Source organism: Mastacembelus armatus, chromosome 7 (assembly GCF_900324485.2).
Source record: "Mastacembelus armatus chromosome 7, fMasArm1.2, whole genome shotgun sequence".
In the NCBI taxonomy this organism is placed as follows: Eukaryota; Metazoa; Chordata; class Actinopteri; order Synbranchiformes; family Mastacembelidae; genus Mastacembelus; species Mastacembelus armatus.
The window spans coordinates 22,159,916-22,177,552 of NC_046639.1; the positions used below are offsets into that span (position 1 = coordinate 22,159,916).

Consider the following 17,637-nt stretch of genomic DNA (forward strand, 5'->3'; position numbering starts at 1 on the left):
GCTGTACAATGCCCACATTTCTTGTCAGCTGTGGGAGCCTAGCTTGTTTCTTGGGTGCTGCATTACCATACACTGCTCATACAGTGCAACTAAATTTTGAAAGAGAGAGAGAGAGAGAGAGAGAGAGAGAGAGAGAGAGAGAGAGAGAGAGAGAGAGAGAGAGAGAGAGAGAGAGAGAATCTCAGGCTATCCTGTTACTCCTACTAACCTGCCCACTGACACTTTAAACTTCTTAAATAAGAAAGTGAAAAGAAGAAGTGCTCAGACTTATCAGGTAAACAGCATGGACACTAACAGGCTCTGAGCAAACTTCATGTTAACCTGATTATACATAAACTGCTGCCTAATGTCACACTCATGTTTTCTTTATAAGTGCCTTCTACTGCCTCTAAAACAACATTTAGGAGTAATATTTGTATGCTGTTATTTAACAGTCAAGTGGCACAGAAATACTACAAATTTTACTTAAATATTAGGAACTTATTTATTTTACTAATTATGTTGTACTGACACAATGGAAAGCTATTCACAGAAATATATTCAAAGCATGCCAAATCTCATAGCTCTAGTTTCAGAGATGAAGTCTTCATTTTTATTAATAGTGTCAAAGTAAAATGTAATAATATGAGAGGGTAAAGAGTGTGTGCAGCTTGGAATATGCATTTGCAAATGTGCACATAACACTTGTAAGATACTTGTTTATCTTCATACACCATTTGGATTAGAGCAAACAGCAGGACGTCACTGAGCAACTGTGTGTGCGCGCATGTTTACAAGCACATGCACAGCATGTGTTAGTGGTCCCTGCAGGGAAAGCTGCTCAGCAACACAGCTTCAGCCTCAGCTGGCTTGATAACACTTGCTTTGTCCTTCTCATTACCATTGCCTGTTGCCCTTCCTGCGTGGGGCGGAACAGGACTTGGCTTTACAGCCTGCAGAATTACAGAGTTAAAAGCTGCAGGTTTTTACAATCACTGGCTCATCTCTCGGTTGAAAATGAACATTAGGGGAGACACAGCAAACAGAAAATAAGATCTTAATTAGACAGCACGTCCCAGAGTAATTCTGGCATCACTCAAGCTGGGAGACAGACTAACATTAGCAACCTAAAAATTTTGACTGCTTGACTGTCAGCAATGCCATGCAGTATTTAAAAACACTCTCTAACGGGGCTCAATCTAAATATATTATGTAGTTTATTTACAGAGAGTATTAACATTGTTTTATACTAGGTAATAGAAACATTTAATAATAGAATGTGACAGAAGTCAACCATTAATATATAATGCTGAAGTCAAGTCTTACCCTTAAATTCACACAAGTCTCGCCAACGAAAGCTTTCGCCTTGTCACTAGTAGAACACATTACCAGAAGTATAAGCAACTGTCATGAATCTGTGAATCACAGCTCCGATGAAGCCATCACATACATATCTGTCATCAACACGATTTTTTTTCTTTTTTTAAAACAGATGGTCTGAATGACTACGTGTGATTCAAACAGAACCTCATTGTGAGTGACAGCTTCAACTCTGTGGTGACCAGAACAAGTGTAAACAAGGGCGATAAGGGTGGGACCAGGCACAGCAAAGTGTGTGTGCACACTTCCGCAAAGTGCCTAAATTAATCGGTGTATGTGCGTAATCACATCTATGTGTATGGTGCACATACCAAATAAGCACTGTATTTCATTGCCATGCATAAGGTCTTCACCACATCACTACAAAGAACTGAAGAATACAAAAACCACAACCAACCAACCAACACCATATGGAGGGCAGAGAGAGTGAGGAGAAAGGGTGGGGGCACTGAAGGATTATACATCATTACCTCAGTTTAGACTTGTGGCGGCTGTTTGTTGCTTGTTTTTTCTTCTCTGGGTAAACCAGCATACATCCTTGAAAAACAAAATCCCTCTCCTGGTTTCAGTGGTTGTGTATACATAAGTATATTCACAGGAACATGCACACAAACACTCACAATTATGCTCACAGGAAATGAACCTGTATGTTGTGAATATGACACTTTTTGTCACTAGTGCAGGTGAGCAGCAAAAGTTAAAGCATATTAGGCACTTATGCATTAGCTCACAGCTCACTCTAGATGCATACTTATAGCTCTGTGGTTGGAAGAGAAAAGAGCCCAATGTGCTAATTGTGTATCAGTGGTCCTGGTGTTAATGAGTCATGTCACCTATGGATATTAAGAAAGAGTTTTCAGTGGCCTGGAATCTGGATACAAGATAAATACAAGATTCAGCACCGTAAAAGAAAAGTGTTGGATCACTGGTGAAGAAATGTATATAATGGTGCATGGTCATAATAAGTCTGACTGATGAAACTCAGTTCTGGTCACAACAATTGATCGTGCAACAAAAAACTCAAATCTCAGGAAAAAGTAGAGACTTTATACATTCTGATGAAGACCATAATGAAGTACTGTCACACAGTACAGACAGTAAAGAGATCCAATCACAGCATCGGCACATTTAAATTAGTGACTGCTCAAAATTAAACACTAAACTCCTCACTCAAGACAAATGTGTGGAAAAAAAAAAAAAAAAAATCTACAAGGTATTTGTGGAATGACAGCGTTACATAACTGATGGTGAATCCAGTCAACACAGCCACAGGAGGACAGAAAACAAACGTGGGGCTGAGTGGGATTTATGGTTCTTCAACAGGTTTTCATTGTTTAAATTCTGTTTACTTCTTTCTTCTGGCTGTTGGTCCATATTTTAGTCCAATTTCAGCACATCAAAAATATATAAATACACATGTGGTCACAATAAAAGTAGTGCCATTAAAAAAAAAAAAAAAAAAAAAAAAAAAAAAAAAAACTTCACTGCAGGTGTTGCCACTTGTCTGTAAAGTGCTGTGTTGTATGCAGGCTCTCTTAGTTTCTACATAATGCCCTTTTCGTATGCAAGCCAGAGTAACAGTAAGCCCTTGATCAACCAGACTTTCGCATCAGTTCAGCATAAAACACTATTAACAGAAAGATATTTTCTAATGTAATTTATAGAATAATGACTAACATGTCTGACATCACTGCTTACTTCAGGAGTAGAATTCAAGAAATATTTATTTAACCACTTTATATCTAATTTGATTCTCCCTTTTGGCATTGAATTCAATGACAGCACCATATTCAGAGCATATAATCAACACTGTAACAGCACCACAGGAAAGTAATCTCAAGTCTTATTTTGTTTTTAGCTGCGTAACAGCATGGCAGAATATACGTTTCCGCAACACAGCTACTGGAGCTGTAAAAATGTGCTCTGACCGGATTTTTCACTCAGCCAAAGTTCAACTAAATTGACCTTTGATCACAAATACGCTGATCTCCACAACAAGCATCCAGTGGGAAAATATCAGACAAAGTGAGTATCAAGGTAAAAAAAATTATATATGAATATTTGGATGGTATTACATTTAGATGACTGCTTGAGCTACTATTACCTTTTGTCACTTTAGACTACAGTGAGAGAGAAGCGAAATCAGCATTAACAGCAATATTCCTGCACAGACCAATGGAAACCATATGATAATCTGCCAAAACTTCAGAAGTTAATGGGTGTCAATATCAGACTGTTAATTCATTTCTCCAAAATGTGTAGCAGCAGTTGCAAACTCAAATCTGGTTAGATGTGTTTTCAGAGCACACAGGATTTATAAGACAACCTGGAGTGTTTTGGTTTTCCTCCACAACATTAGCTGTGTCTGATGGCATCTAAAATGTCACTAAAGTTGTTTCCATTGTTTGCTTCACTCTGGTGCAAACAATTTTCTTTCCTGGCAAAAGTGAATTAAAATACCTCCCCCTCTATGATGCCCCTGGCTCCCAGCCAGTTAAGAGACCTCCCAGCCTGGACAAGGGGAACATAAAGCCTCCATCTTTCTCAGACCCAATACCACTGGATTTCTGTGCAAATTCATTAGGAAAAAATACATTAAACTTGCTGTGTGTTATATTTGTCAAATACAATATTAAGGAATAATTAAAGAGCTAAACTGTACTGTACTTCACTGTTCACTTAACATGAACGTGGCCAGCCACAAATGCTTTTAATGTGGAAACCACACATTCACTACAACATTTTAATGTAAATGTAATGCAGCAAACATCCAAAAGGTGACATGTCATTCGTCTACTTAACCCACACTGCATATAGATTATACAAACTTTCTGATTCCTTGTTTCCACTGACTGTTTACATTTCAAATGTTTGCTAAACAGAAATTATTATTATAGAAATACAACAGTGGATTGTCTAGACTTCCTTCAATATTTTTCCTTCCATATTATTGTCATGTACACAATCTCCACATGTCGCCAAGTTTCTGTTATTGTTATAGTCGCAAGCTCAACACATTTGTTTTAGTGCTGCTTGAAAATGTAAATGGATAAAAAAAAAAAAAGGCATCATAAATCTATGGTATGGTTTACTACAATTTTGTTTCCACCACAATAGCCTATGGCCATCAGCTCTATGATTCAGGTGAACTGAAAATACAAGGTTTGGATAGAAATTGCTGCTATCTTCCTGAGCAGTGAAAATAACAGACTCTGCAGGCTTTTCAAGCCATAATATTTTTCTAATTATTTGTATAGCACCAAACTATAATAATAATAATCATATTAGAGAAACTTTCTCAAGGTATAGTCTAGTTTTCTATGTATGTGAAGTACCTTAACTGTGCCACAAGGCTTGAAGTGCATAAGCCAAAAGGCTGCATGTTTTCTATAGTCTAGTTTACCCATTTTAGTGCCAGTGTTCACTGAGCAATGGCCATGTGCAAACATCAAAATAAAGTGTAAACAAATTCACAGTGAATCTGCAGAACAGAGTGGGAGGATTGACAGAAGAAAAGAGCTGAGAAAAGTGAGACACATGGAAAAAAAAAAAAAAAGTGAAAGAGGGAAGAGGCAGAAGTTGATTGGATGAGAGCCAGGGAGTGAAACTGTAAATACTGCTGGGAAACAGCATGGTTACTACGAAACAGCTGCGTCAGCATAGACACTGGACACCCCGTCCACACGCAGCATGGACAAAAATCAAACATCTATTATTTTCCCTATGACACAAATGACCAACAGACATATTCACACTGTAGTGACTGTCAAATCTAGACATTGTGGGCACAATTAAATCTCCAACACTATATGTATCATCAGCATACATTATATATGGCAGATGCAGCTATAATTTGTCAGGTACAAAAGTACAAGTACATTCACACAATCAGAGAAAATATCACATAAATATATGGGCAGACTGCAAGATATATTTATGCATCCAAATCTCAAAATGTGCCACATAAACAAAGGGTAGCTGGTGGATGAGTGAAAGTGAGATGTGTGAGAGCCAGTGTTGTAAATAGGCCATCTGCACCGCTCAGGTCTAATTTTGGAAAGCCAGGCAGCGAGTTGAAAATGACTGGTTGCCAGTAGCCAGAGAGATGAGTCTGTACAGTAGAGACTTAACCTGACACAAATACTAAGGAGGATGATATGGCACTATGTTATGATAACCTAAGATAAGTTCCATCTTTCTGATTCATAAAGACAGTGAAGGTAAACAATAGAGGTGTGTAGGTTGATTCAAAGATATCAGGGCCTCGGGTTTTACTCATTAGCCTCCTGAGCAAAACTGAAAGCTAAAATATGCCCCAATCTATTTCATGGTAGCAAAATCAGAAATTAGGTTAATACATTATCTGTACAAGTCTTCTGGCGTCTTGTGCAGGCCAAAACAGTATCAGAGTAATAAGGATAAGCATAAGCATAAGGATAAGGAGTAAGCAAGGATAAGGAATTTATTTCCTTTTAGCTGGAGTCACAAGACTGTGAACTTCTCACAGCAGTGAGAAGAGAGTATTTCTCTCTACAAAGAGAGTATTTCAGTGCTCATTTTTAGGATGATGGTCAGTGGAGTTTTAGTTCATGAGATCAGCCTTGGCAGCCTTCACTTTACTTTTCATGTTAATAACACAACTGCATCAATCATTGTGTGTGTGTGTGTGTGTGTGTGTGTGTGTGTGTGTGTGTGAGAGCACATCTCTAGCTGTGTTCTATGTGCAAGCATGTTACACAGCCCAAACAGCTTGATAAACAAATCTTCATTCCATTTCTTTCAAAAATAATAATAGGAATGTGCCAAATTATTTTCAAATCAGTCCTGCACCTTAACATTATTTTCACTATCACATCTAATGTTTTAATTAATTAAAAATAATTCATTTTGAATAAAATAAAATGGAAAAAAAAAAAAAAAGGATGTAATTTCCCCAACCAATATACTGACTTTACTATTAAAGAAGACGATAAAAAGAAAAAAAATCCTTGTGGAAGCCACAACCTGCAAATGTCTAGCACAAAAAAGACTACTATTATGTAATCAATCATTAATGAACTGGCTATTCATTATAAATAAACCCGTTCAGTAATGTTTATGAACACTTGCCTTCCCTCCCCAGTCTCATTATCATTGTTTAATAGTCTGTGGAATGAACATATCATAGATCCCTTAGAGAGGAAAAAAACTGAGTGTTTTCATAATAAGTAAATATACAGTCATTACTCATTCAGTCCCCTTTTGGCTCATTGAGGTTTTCATCAAGCAATAATCCATTATATTGCTCTACTTGGCTGGCCTAATATCATTTCATTATATCAAGTCAAAAAATAGAGCAGACTGTCAGTCAATCACGCTCTCCAAACACACAAATGCTCTTAAAGCTCTTCACAACAATCAGAAATAAACCCAACCACCACCACTCAGCATTAAAACTCTGATGCACCGAACATTTCCAACATATTATCAAAACACTTTACATTTCTCTCAGTTGTCACTGCCAATGTAATGCATACAATTATTACTGTGAAGGTTCAGAAAATATTGTTGAAATACAGACTATATATACAACATCTGAAACTACTTTTGTCTGTTAAAGATATCTAATAAAAAGTAAGCATACACACGCACACAGAAACACACACACTATAATACAGAAACCATACAGTACCTGTTTAATGTCATTTTTTGATTTTGTGTTTCATAATTTTCCCAAATCAGAAGCCAGAAAGGCAAGGCAGTGTGCAATGTGCATATGTTGGAGAAAGAGGTATGAGCTGAGGGTAGGTATGATATGAGCTGTTGCACAGAAATGTTTTTATCCTGTGCTGCAAACTCTAGCGCATATACATGTACTACAACCCACGTTCAGCAGAGAACTAAAACAAATCTGACCCGATCAGACTCTAGCTCCTGCCAAAAGCAAATAGACTCTTAAACGGCACATAATACAGCGCCCAGCAGGAGGGGAAACAGACCAACACAGAAAAACCATAACAAGAAAAAAGTGCAGTATACAAAAAGAAGAACGGACAGAGGGAGGGAGTGGAACAGAGAAAGACAATAATAAGCATGAAATACTGGCAGTGGTGGATGGGAAGAAAGACAAATGACAACAGAGGGAAATGAGGCAGAGACAGCCTGTTAGAAGAACGAGACAGAAAACGTTTAAAGGCAAATTAAGGCTTTACAGCTACCAGGAATTTGATTAAGACCAATTGTGCAACCAAAAAGAAAAAAAAAAAAAGAATGAAGGAAACAGGGTTAGCTGTGTTGCATTAAACCTCTCCTGTATTAATTTAATTGTAGACAACTATGCAAATAAAACCTGCTTTGACCACCTGAGGTAAGGCAGTAAAAGCAACTTTGCCAAAAGAAACTAAAACCAACATTTCTCCATTGTTAGTGAAAATTTAAACATTTAATTTAATTTGCCTTTAATTTTAATAAATGCAGTTTTATTTCTATCAAGATAACATTGAAAATAACATTTTAAAACTAGATTAATTTAAATTAAGTAGCGTAACCATCACTCTGGTTTGATGTACAAACAATTAATGACTTACAATATAATCAATAGTAATGACTTTAAAATAACCTCAACTGTGGATTTAAATATAGCTGAGGTCAACAATGATGTAACACTACCATACATAGCACAGTATTTGGAGACTATTCTACTCAGAAACAACCTCAACCTTGATTCAAATCTAATTTAGTAATTATGCAGCCCACACACAAGTAGCTTTGAAGACTTCATTAGATGGACAAATGCAAGACCGACACAGAAAGAAAAGTCAATGGAGAGACTGTGGTAAAGAGAAGGAAGTAATTAAAGGAACTACAGAGGTACAGTCATTAATTATTCCAAAGCTACATAAAGATTGGACACAAAAAAGGTTTAAAATGAAATTTATATTAAGGCTTTGAGAATTTAACCACTTTACCCCATTTAAATTCCCCTGAAGTAATAAAGTTACAACAATAATCTGACTAATCTCTGTCAGTTAAAAGATGCAAGTACACAGACACACACACACACAGTCATTTTTATTGTGTATACAATAGCCACATGCCTCTGATGACTTCACTGTGACATTCGATGATATCTAATGTGCTGATTTAGAAATTAGTTTTTCATTTGCAGTTGACACACTGGTAGTTCCATCGTAACAGCAGAAGACAGTAAGACTCAGTCAAACTATCTTTTAATTTAATAAATTTACAAGGAGGATAAAGAGAGAAGGTTTTTGGGGGGCAATTTTTGTTTTATTTTGACCTGACTTGAAGACCAACTGCAAATTTAAGGAGGATCATAAAAAGAACACGATCAAAAAAAAGAAGAGTGGCTCTCCTTCAGTTACAAGTTTTAAAACTACCCAAGAGTTGAGGAAATATTTGCACCAAGAGTTAAGAGTCAACCTGTCCAGGGTGTACCCCTGCCTTTCACCCAAAGAGAGCTGGGATAGGCTCCAGCAGCTCCCTGTGACCTCGTTTAGGAATAAGCGGGTATAGATAATGGATGAATGGAGTTAAGAGTCATATATTCATTTTTGTTTTCAGTAACATATTTTTCAGTAGTGGTTACTTTCAGTGAGGAAAATTAGTCTGTATCCCTGTGGTTTGCTGTGTTTAATAAAACCATCCAACCAGCATAAGACACTCTTCTGTGGACATACCTGGGAGGTCTATGCAGAACAATTACACCTGTGAACATGAGATACCGAAGGTTTTTATTTAAGACTTCAGAGTTAATTTAAAATAAAGTAACAAATACTGCACGACAACTAAATCCAAGTCATAATAATCTAAATAGACTTTTTAAATCACGTGTTAACAATATAACCAATATAACAGAAAGTGAAAATGTGTGTGCACGCACCCGGTATTACTCACACTGTGGGAACTGAAACCCGTTTACACACTCACTGTGGGGAGTCATCTTGTCTCCACAGTGTAAATCATGGAAATTTAGAGTGACAACACATTTTAAGATTAAGGTAAGGGGAAAAGTTGGGGTTAGGCAAGTAATGGTTATGGTTAACATTAGGGAAAGCCTCCAGGAAAATGAACATAAGTCAATGTAAAGTTCCCACAAGGAATGAAAAAAAAAAACCATATTGTGAGTGTAAGAAGTAGAGAGTCAGAGAAACCAATATTTCTCTGAGCCAAAACATGCTTTGTCCTGTTCTGCTGGCTTTAGCCTGCTGTTCTGTGTTTTCACTGTCTATGGTGCGTATGTACATGTGTCAAAAAGATGCAGGAAGGAAGACGTGTTGAACGTGTGAAAGAAAGACAGCGAGGCACTTCATATGTATGCCAATCGTAATGAAAGTTATTGATGTTAACCGCATTTGGAGTGTGTGTATGCTTGTGGCAGGGTGATGGTTTTAGATGACTAATTATCCCACAAACAGGATGAGAGGGGTGGAGCCCTCTGTGGGAGGCCTGTCGATTTACAGCCAATAACCGTCAGTGGGCTCGTCTCGCCTTCTCTATGCTACAGTAGCATCAGGAAAGAGAAAAAGAGAGAGCAGGGAAAAAAAAAAACATACTGGGAAGGAAGGCAAGGAGCTCACTGAAGGCCCCTTACACTAGGCCTCAACAGACACAGAAAGACTGGGCAAGAAGAAGACAAGCTGAATTGCATTTTATGCTTCCTCACTTCAGGCAGTTCTCTGAAACATGCAGAAATGCTAAACAGTTTTTGAAAATAATATTTAATGATGGCAGTCTTAAACTGACATAAATTTCTAAATTTATGGGGGAAACAGCTGCCGGGGACTCTCCAAAAGTCAGGAAAGAGTCCCAAAATAAATTAGATGTTTGTGATGTATTGATAAAACAAAAAATATGATATATAATATATCAAATCTGGTTTTATGGTGAGTTACATCTTGTAACCACTTCTTAGCAATACTATATGTGATCACCGGATGACCAGAGAATTTATGTGTCAGAATCAGAAGTATCAGAAGAGATTCATACAAACTGATCATGGTCTGGAGCATGCAATATCCACAATACCCATTTTTTTACTTGTTAAGAGCATATTACATATTATGAGGTATTGTTACAAAATACAAATCAGAGAGTTGAGTTTCTGTCCAACTGAAGAACAACATGCTCTTTTTGCTGTCAAACTGCTCCTAGGGGAAATACTTGGATCTTAAGCTACTGAATGCACCACCACCAATGTTTATCAGCTACTCACTCATCTTGTCCGTCTGCCATTTGGTGCAGACCAGTTATCTTACAGTGGGCTTATCAGAGATTTGTCACTGAAAACAGCTGCTGGAAATGAGGTTAATGACAGTGCTGGTACCAAATCAAAAATCTTAAAGGTGCAGGCTGTAAGACCAAAAACAATGATGAAAGGTTCAAAAACGCTTTATACACCCAAGAGAACTACTCCTCTAGCTACTCCTCTCCTACTACCCTTTGTCTTTTTATGCATGTTCAGTACAAAATGTACTAAGTGCAGTTTGAATTCAAAATTATGATGCAAAAATGCTGATTTCCAACTCACTGCCTGGCTTTCCAAATGAAAAAACGCCAGGGTACTCACACACTCACACACTCACACACTCACACACTCACACACTCACACACTCACACACTCACACACTCACACACTCACACACTCACACACTCACACACTCACACAGGTTTAATGAATAGCTACACTAACGAGCCCGTCATGCTTTTAGTGTGTGGCAGTAAAACACATCCAACTTAACTCTCACAATAGTGTAATTAAAAAGCCTCAGATTAAAAATCAATGGAATCTGAGTCCATTTACAAACACAGAAGGCAGTGACGGTTGCAATAGACATTTGGCTGCTTAAAGAAACGTCTTTAGTGTCAAACTTGGTAGTCTGATTCCAATTAAACTAAATCAAAGTCAAAGACTGAGACGTGTTTTAGGAAACAAAGGCAGACTTTGATTACTTCTAGGTAAAGGCCTGTGTTTGTGTGACATGGGTGAATGCTGGGGTTCTACTGGTTTTTGACCATTTCCAGGCTTTCCCCTCACTGACTCATCTCATACAGCACAAATTGCCTGAATAAAGTTTCAGCTCGTTTTTTTCCAGCGTGTGGCCAAATATCTCATTGTACTACTCACCAGGACACAAAAAAAAATCATCAGAATCTTTCAGACATCTGTATCTTTTCTTTCCCTACTGAAGTACTGATGTGAGATAGGAAGTCAGGTTGAATGTCTGGCACTGCATGTCCAAAAAAAAAAAAAAAGACAAAAAAAAGACAAACAAAAAACACCTCAACAATTCAGACATGTCATTGTGCAACTGCTCCAGGATTTGCTCAACTACTTCAAACATGTTGTCAAAAGCCTATGAAGCCGACATCTTATCTGTGTTCTGTGTCAGGGCTTTGATAGGCTGCTTCAACATATTATTTTCAGACTCAGCATACCAATAGTGATGGGTACCGAGACCCAGTATTAAACGAGCTCTGGGGCTAAATTTTGGAAGACCACAATAATGACAAGCTTGCCATATTGCTGCATGGCCCTACTAAAAGAAAAGAGGGCTGGTGGAAAGGATAAGATTTAGGGCTTTGCAATTAATCTAATTTTGATTTCTGGTGTCAACGATCACAAAAACTACGTAATTGAGAAAAAAAACTATTATTCCGATTTTTCCGATAATCAAGAAGCCCTGATGAGAATTAGAATATGAATGCATGTTCTGCCACAGCACTCTTTGTAAATGAAAAGGTTGTTGAATAAAGACTCCCTTATCAAACAGACAAATTCCAAAAAGAAACTGCCTAAAACTCCTCTGTACACTACATTGCAGAGAGCACATACTGCACAGCCTTTCGTTGCCAGTGGTGAATATATTTTCACCTCATTGGAACTGAACCTCTAACAGCAGCGTGCATGCGTGTTGTGCTAAGATACCCCAGACCACAACATACTGTACAATTCCTATAATCTCTATGGTCTATGCCACCATTTACCACCACCCAGATGTTGAACCCTGAGAATGTGCAATTCTGTAAGGACTATTTGTATGGTAACCCATGACCTTAAACTGTCATGTAATCTTGCCAAGCCCCTTGGGGGCTTCAAACTAGCCACAACACTAGAGCTTCTACTACATTTACGTTGAAACTAAAAAAATTACCGCTCATAAGGAATCCATTACTCTCTCCTTAGCACGTTCACATCAAGGAGGCTGGAGGAGTGAAAGACACTGTGGCTGTAGGAAAAAAAAAAAAGTCCTTCCTTGGAGAAAAGCCTCTACCACACAGGGAGTGATGTCTTTTGTATAAAATAAACTGAAGAGAACCTGGTTAGCACCAACACCAGAGAAAGAGCAAAATCTGAAAGGAAAACAGGAGAACTCAGAAGTGCAGAGCAGACACACCACAGCGATCAGCACTTACAACAAAAGAAGGAACCAAAAACAGAAAAACACAGAATATATTTGCTCCTGTCACTATATTTCACGTCTCTACATAGGGTGGTTTCAGGAAGTCTTTATACCCTTCTCTTTTTACCCCACACTGTGTTGTATTGTAAACTCAAAATAGAATCATATACCTTCAGTTTATTTTGCATGTACCTATTAGAGAAATACTAAAAACATTCATATACTGACAAGTATACAGAAAAACTGAAGTATATTCATCCTGTACTTGTATTTGTACTTGTTAATATAAACCAAATATGCTTAAGTATACAGAAGTGTGTGTGTGGACCTAAAGTACACTTTTATACTTTACATAATATACTTGAAATAAATTAAGTACTCATATTTTGGCAAAGGAATGATTAACTAAAAATATGTTTTAGAATTTTTGGCAAATGTATTAAAAATCAAAAACAGAAATTTCTGTGTCAAAAAAGTGAAAGCTTTCTAGTGTCTTGTAACTATAAAATAAGTTCATACTAACAATAATAACTTTCTATAACATAGCATTTGCTTAGTTACTAAAGTGTTTAAAAAGGCAGATCAAAGACAGTACTAAGATTATACCACAACAATGATTATTGATACATAAAAAAAGCTAATTGATTAAATTAAGAAATTATATGATTTCAACAGGAAGTATAAAAACAGGCAAATCCATTAACAATTAGTTTAAAGATGGTTATTTCTAGCTGATGGTTATAAGACAAAGAATAGCTGTGTGGCTTGTATATAATAAAGGATTTAACAGTTTAGGTGCCAGGAGAACGCACAGCCCCCTTTTGTTGCATAATTAGACCTTAGAACTGCATATTTTTCTTTTCTGGCCTTGCACATATGGGTTCAACAGGTCAGAGATCCAGTTAATGCTTTGTACTATATGTGATTAATAGGACTTGAACTGTACTCTGGAAGCAATGGGAAGCCAGTGAACCGATGCTAAGATTAGGTTAATGTGCTCAATTCTTGAAGTTCCAGTTAAAAGCCTGGCAGAGTGATTGCAGATGATTCAGTGAAGAATACAGAGTTACAGTAGTCCAGACAGGATGAATAACTTTCTCCAGGTCACAGGTAGAGACAATGTTTGAGTTTAGAAATGCTCCCCAGGTGATGAAAACACAACACTGTGGACCCTTGTATATTCCTATACATTGTCAGTTAAAAAAAAAAAAAAAAAAAAAAAAATCTATCAACTCCATCTGAACTTTGAAAACCTCTAACTACAGTGTTGATTCAGGGCAAACCTGGCCAAACCAGCATCCCAGTTTTCCAGATATAAATAAAGTAAATCACCAACTGACATAAGCATGCCCTCAACCTAACACCAACTACTGCTGCTTAACAGACAACAGTATCATCTCTCTTGCCTAACCTAGTATATACCAACCACCAGCTATATTTTTACTGTAAAATTCATGAAAAGGTTCCACATACTTCACCCCGAAATCCTACACGTAATGTAGCAAGGATAAACAATTAAAACTAGTCTGTTCTGTATTACTGTGAGCAATATCACAATAACTGTTTAACTATTGTGTTGAGACATCACTGCAAAAATCAGTTGAAAAAAATACAATGGAAAACTTTTACTCAGCAAAAAAAGTGTGTATGGATCTTTCTACATGTGTGAAAATGTGTACATATGTGTATATGAATGTATGTACACGTGCTATATCTGTGTGTGTGTGTGTGTGTGTGCGTCACAAAGGCCCACATGCTTTCTATATCGCTAGGAATGAGCTTACAATTCAAAATATTGCACTACACCTTGAGGCCCCCATACATGTTATCATTTTACATCCTGCCTATAATTCAGCAGAGAACAAACCTCTTGACTGCAACGTACTCCACCAAGAACCCAATTATAAAGAAGGCCCTTTGTATCCCACTGAGGTAATACTGCACATACTGAACGAACCTTTAGATGAATGTGTCGACACACCTAAGTGACAGAATGATTGTCTCTTTGTGACAGAATCCTTTTGTGTCCTCACTTTGCCAGATTTGTGTAACTATTCCAAACTGTACAAGGAGTCCATGGATTCACTGTGTGATATACAGTACATCATTCAGCTGGGAACATGAAAGCATGCATGCACTTCTGGGTTTGGACCAATAGTAGTGGGAGGTAAGTGGTCAGTGAATTTTGTTATTGCAGGGTGAAACGTGTGTTTACTGTTTACAACATAGGACAGCAGCAACCCCACAAACCCTGTAAACTTACAGTGTGGTAAAATAAGGCAAAAACAAGCAGCCATACAAATAGTTCAACAAAGCCACAATGTGGCAAAACAGCACATGTCCTTCAAATAATGAAATGTTAACCTTCTAATGTCAGGATTGCCAAACCTGTCAAAGGTACATCAAATACAGTGGATCAACGCTGCAAAAGAGGCTGCAACAGTCTGTAATTCCACTGCAGCACTATAAACAGAGTAGTAAGCTCTAGGGCTTGATACTGTGCTGAAAAGGCTGTAAACACACAAGACAGTGGGACAGAATACATTTCTTTTAAATAAATGGACATTCATTCATGTGTGCTTCAGGATCCACTCTCAACCTGAGTGGAAACATTCATGTAAACCCACTACAGTATGTCTATACTATAAAACCATGCTACTTTCCAGTAGCCTTCTCAGGCATGGTAGTTGACAATCCACGTGTAGAATGCAGGAAGTTAAGTTTTCAACACCTTAGAGCCAGGCAACATGTTATCAAACTGTCAGTAGCTCTGATCCTTTCTACTCCACTCATCTCCATGCTAATTTGTCCCTTTGTCTTCCTCGTCTGCAAAGAGCAGCAGCCTCCTCTACATCCACTGTCACAGCTACTAGAAGGAAGACGTGTAAACGCCACCGCGCTCTTCCAAAACCACATCACAACACCCATCTTCCTGTCACTTTACACGCCCAGACATTCAAACATTTTAAATTGAATAATAGCATCCATTTCGGTTTCCTTTCCCTATCGATGTTTGGAGATTTGCAAGGTTGTGCGCACTGACTCTGCAGCAGACAGACATACACATGTGGAATGTGGAGGGAAGCACCCGCCTATAACAATAACACGCCGCACAAAACATACCCGGGCCATGGCTGATGCAGAAGTTACGCTGAAATGTGAAATGAATCTGCACCGTGAAGTGCCATGTGGCCTCAACGCACATAAACACGGCACCGCTGCAGCGAGGCTGCGAAGATTAAACCTGCAAGATTGATTTTTCTTTTCTGCTAACGTGTAGCGGCTAGGTTGCATGCTAACCGAGTCTCTGATGTGTTTCTCACAAAAAAACAGACGAGTAAATTCGTCCTTACCTAATGTGGCATCTCAACCTTCACTTTGTGCAGCAGCAGAGGAGGCCCCAAATGTTGGAGCCAGGAAGCCAAATTTTCCCGAACCAGGGGAGGTGAAGGCAGCTTTTTGATATTTTCCCTGCGCTGGAAAACTTTTTTCCTCGGTGCAAAACAAAACTGTCAACAGAGAAGAAAGGAGGAGTGAATTAGCCTGGGCCATCTAACGGACACTCCGGACAGGGGGAACTGGGTGACGTCCGCTTTATCATTTGCATGGACACGCCGTTAACGCCATTCAATAAATCTGGAAACTTAATAGCTGCCTTGTTCATGCGAGGGACGACACCTCCAGCAACATGACTTTACACTCATGAATCAAACCTTCCAGGGCACTGCGCACACAACGTACACATGACGCAAGACTTCATTCAACCAAAACTTTCTAGTGTTTGTATTTGTTCACACTGCTGGTGCCCTCCTTCAAGGTCTGCGTTATTTAGGGATAAAAGCACAACCCTCACTAAAGTGAACATGTTAAGAGAGACAGGCGTTGCTGGGACATACCCTGCACTGATGAACGCATCCTAACCTTTTCCGAGATGTTTTAATTCATGTTGCAAGGTTTGTGCGCTTGCCAGCACACACGGCCATATTCAGCTGCCACATTTTAAATGGATTTTCCCCACACGTGTGCAAAGAACGTACACGGGGCTCAGACAGAGGCCAACAAAACACCAGCAGGACACTAAAACACGAGAAATGTCATTTTATTGTCACACAGCGCTGATATTATTGCATTACAGCAGCGGAGCGGCTGTGAAATGGCCTCTGTACAATGACATTACGCTCAGGTTGACTGGCTACATTGTGACAGCGGCGTGTCAAAATAATTGCAGCCTGCTAAACAGCATTAATGACTGCGAAGGCTAACAACAGCCCACTTTACTAACGTGAAAAGCGCATGTGTCCCGCGGCCCGAAAACACTTCTCAGCAAAACGAAACGAGAAAAAAAAAAAAAGAACTACAATGCTGTAGCAGTGCTCCAACACCTTTGGCTACACGGGGCACTCCCACAGGTACAAGAAAGTGCAAAACAACTTACAGTGGTCCATGCGAAGAGCAAGGTAAACAGATACTGTGTTAGTCCAGCTTTTTAGATCTGTATAAACAAAGATGGACAGCACTTCTCCATGATTCCGCCCCCACGGTTTACCAGTCAGGCATATCTATACATACATATAATCCCCTCAACGTCCAATCACGGCGCTCCACTCTGCAGTTGTCTCTGCGCCCATTGGTCGAGACACTTATCAGTCTCAGGCTGAGGCTCCATCTGCCGCCCTACCATATAGGGGTGTGTCGTGACGTTGCAGACAGCCTGATACGTGGTAAACAATTTGTCCAGAGATAATAGTTAATAAAATAAATAAATATCGTTTTTAGATGTAGCAATTAAAATAATATAATCTGTGCTTCGTGATGTTTGTGTGCATTTACTGAGACTGGAGTGATGGTGAAAAAAGTTGTGCTAGGATTGTTTTTA

General features: G+C 38.5%; 1 protein-coding gene across 2 annotated transcripts in view; it reads right to left on the bottom strand.

Moving 5' to 3' along the window:
- The window catches only part of LOC113145819 (vitamin D3 receptor A), a 45,043-nt gene extending 27,752 nt beyond the window's left edge, over positions 1–17,291 (bottom strand). Inside the window, exons 1-2 of one of the 2 annotated variants that reach the window (XM_026332916.1) lie at positions 17,197–17,291; positions 16,115–16,270 (exon numbers count right to left, since the gene is read on the bottom strand). Coding sequence is in view for 1 of the 2 variants with exons in the window: in XM_026332915.1 (XP_026188700.1) it covers positions 17,197–17,206 (10 nt within the window). In the remaining variant the exon portion in view is untranslated. The remainder of the gene's footprint in view (positions 1–16,114; positions 16,271–17,196) is intronic. The other variant, XM_026332915.1, reaches the window with a different exon arrangement.
- Between the last annotated feature and the right edge of the window lie 346 nt (positions 17,292–17,637).